This window comes from Colobus angolensis, unplaced genomic scaffold (genome assembly GCF_000951035.1).
Source record: "Colobus angolensis palliatus isolate OR3802 unplaced genomic scaffold, Cang.pa_1.0 Scaffold64, whole genome shotgun sequence".
Classification (NCBI taxonomy): Eukaryota; Metazoa; Chordata; class Mammalia; order Primates; family Cercopithecidae; genus Colobus; species Colobus angolensis.
Window position 1 is genome coordinate 683,508 of NW_012120043.1, and position 2,143 is coordinate 685,650.

Consider the following 2,143-nt stretch of genomic DNA (forward strand, 5'->3'; position numbering starts at 1 on the left):
CCCACCCACAACCGCCCCAGGCTGGCCCGCACCTCTCCTGCGGTCCTCTCCACGGCCAGGGCCTCTCCTCCGCGTCTTGCTCCTGCCCTCATCCTCCAGGTAGCGAAGAACCCGCTCCTGTTCCTCCCCGGAGCGGTTCATGAAATCGTTCCAGACCTGGAAGAGAGGCAGGGAGGCAGGCTTGCCATGAGACACCAAGCTGGGCTGACGGCTGACATCCCCGGGCAAATGGGCACGGAAGGCCGCCAAGCACGTGGACGTGCTCCTGCGGTCACTTCTGTCCACTGAGGGGCTTGTGTTGGGGGCTGAGCTGAGCGTAGGGAAGCGGGGAGCCGGAATGGGCCCAGCTGTCTCGGGCTGGGGGGTACTGAGGTGAAACGTTCCCGCAATCGATGGAGGGTTCCCAAACGTGTTGGGCAGATGAATCCAGGAGCTCGAAGGTTCCAGGGGTGGGGTGGGGATTCTGGCCTGATCTGGGGACCCCGGAGACAGAGGGGCCTTCATTAGGAGACCAGAAGTGGGCGGGTGCTCCTGGAGGGGGAACGGACACAGGCGATGGCCTGGACGTAGGAGAACCAATGAGGAGCTGCCGGGGGTCCCCGCGTGGAGGGAGCGAGGGGGTCAGGGGCCGCACCTCCATGTAGGTGGCATTGCTGCAGGCCTCGGCAAAGATGCCCGGTGATGCAGGGGGTGCCAAGTCCCCATCGTCCAGGCCAGGTGGGCCCCCGTCTGTCTCCAGCAGGGTCAGGAGGTACTGGGCTAGGTGGAAACAGATGCTCTCTGGGCCGGGGTGGCATTCGGGACCTCCAGGCACCATGGGGACCCAATAACTAGCCTTCCTCTCTCTCTATCATCTCAGCCTCCCCACCTCCATGCTTTAGCTGTCTTCCCCAGAAGGTACAGAAACCAGCTAGAGTCCAGGTTCTGGCTTGTCAAACCCCTACATATCCTTTAAAGCCCCAGCTCCAATGCCCGGGGCGCCTTCCCACCCAGCCCTGATCCAAGAGTCCAGGGAGCACCTGTGTCTGGCTCTATTTCTACATGGTCCCCTGGCCTACAGCTGACACCTCTTTGGGTCCCCAGCCCTGTCCAGGCCCAGCTCATGGGAGGGGTATCAGATAACACCAACATGCACGCCATTCTACAAGGCCCAGGAGCCCCCAAGAGGCGTCTCCCGACCGCTGCTCACTGTTCTCCAGGCGCTGGAGGCTCTTCCGGCCCTTGGCCTTGGGCACAAGGTCTGAGTTCCGCACTGCCTGGTTGATGAAGTGCTGTTTCCGCCTGGAAGCCGAGAGTCTCTTCACCTGGGAGCTGGCTAGGGCAGGCAGGCAGCCGGGAAGGGGCCTGTGGGCCAGGGCAGGGGTGGTCCTCAGGGCCAAGACCAGCCAGGATCTCCGAGAAGAGCCCTACCACAGCCATAGCCCGCTTGGTTTCTCCCAGCGATGGAGAGCTCACGCCTACGGTGTGTGGAGTCCTGAGCCCTTAAAATCCTATTTTGTTTCATCCTCACCGTCACCCAGGAGGCAGACACAATTGTGGTGACGGGCCAGGCGGGGTGGCTCACGCCTGTGATCCCAGCACTGTGGGAGGTTGAGGCCGGCGGATCGCTTGAGCTCAGGAATTCAAGACCAACCTGAGCAACATAGCGAGACTGTGAACAAAAATAAGACTATTTTTTTCTGTCTCTACAAAATAATAATAATAATAATAATTTAAAAATTAACCAGTGTGCTGGTACATGCCGGTAGTCCCAGCTACTCGGACCTGAGGCAGGAGGAGGATCACTTAAGTCTAGGAGGTCGAGGTTGGCATGATGGCACCACTGCACTCCAGCCTGGGCAACAGAGCAAGACTCTGTCCAAAAAAAAAAAAAAATTAGGTCAGGTACATTGGCTCACGCCTATAATCCCAACACTTTGGGAGGCCAAGGTGGGTGGATCACTTGAGGTCCAAGACCAGCCTGGCCAACATGGTGAAACCCTGTCTCTACCAAAAAAATACAAAAATTAACCAGGGGTGGTGGTGTGCGTCTGTAATCTCAGCTTACTCAGTAGGCTGAGGTGAGAGAATTGCTTGAACCCAGGAGGCGGAGGTTGCAGTGAGCTGAGATCACGCCACTGCACTCCAGCCTGGGCGACAGAGT

General features: G+C 58.8%; 1 protein-coding gene across 1 annotated transcript in view; it reads right to left on the minus strand.

Moving 5' to 3' along the window:
• Positions 1 to 2,143, minus strand: part of R3HDM4 (R3H domain containing 4) — a 36,904-nt gene that overhangs the window by 5,393 nt on the left and 29,368 nt on the right. The window contains exons 2-4 of the mRNA XM_011964094.1: positions 1,190 to 1,344; positions 635 to 759; positions 33 to 156 (exon numbers count right to left, since the gene is read on the minus strand). Coding sequence (XP_011819484.1) covers positions 33 to 156; positions 635 to 759; positions 1,190 to 1,344 — 404 coding nt within the window. The remainder of the gene's footprint in view (positions 1 to 32; positions 157 to 634; positions 760 to 1,189; positions 1,345 to 2,143) is intronic.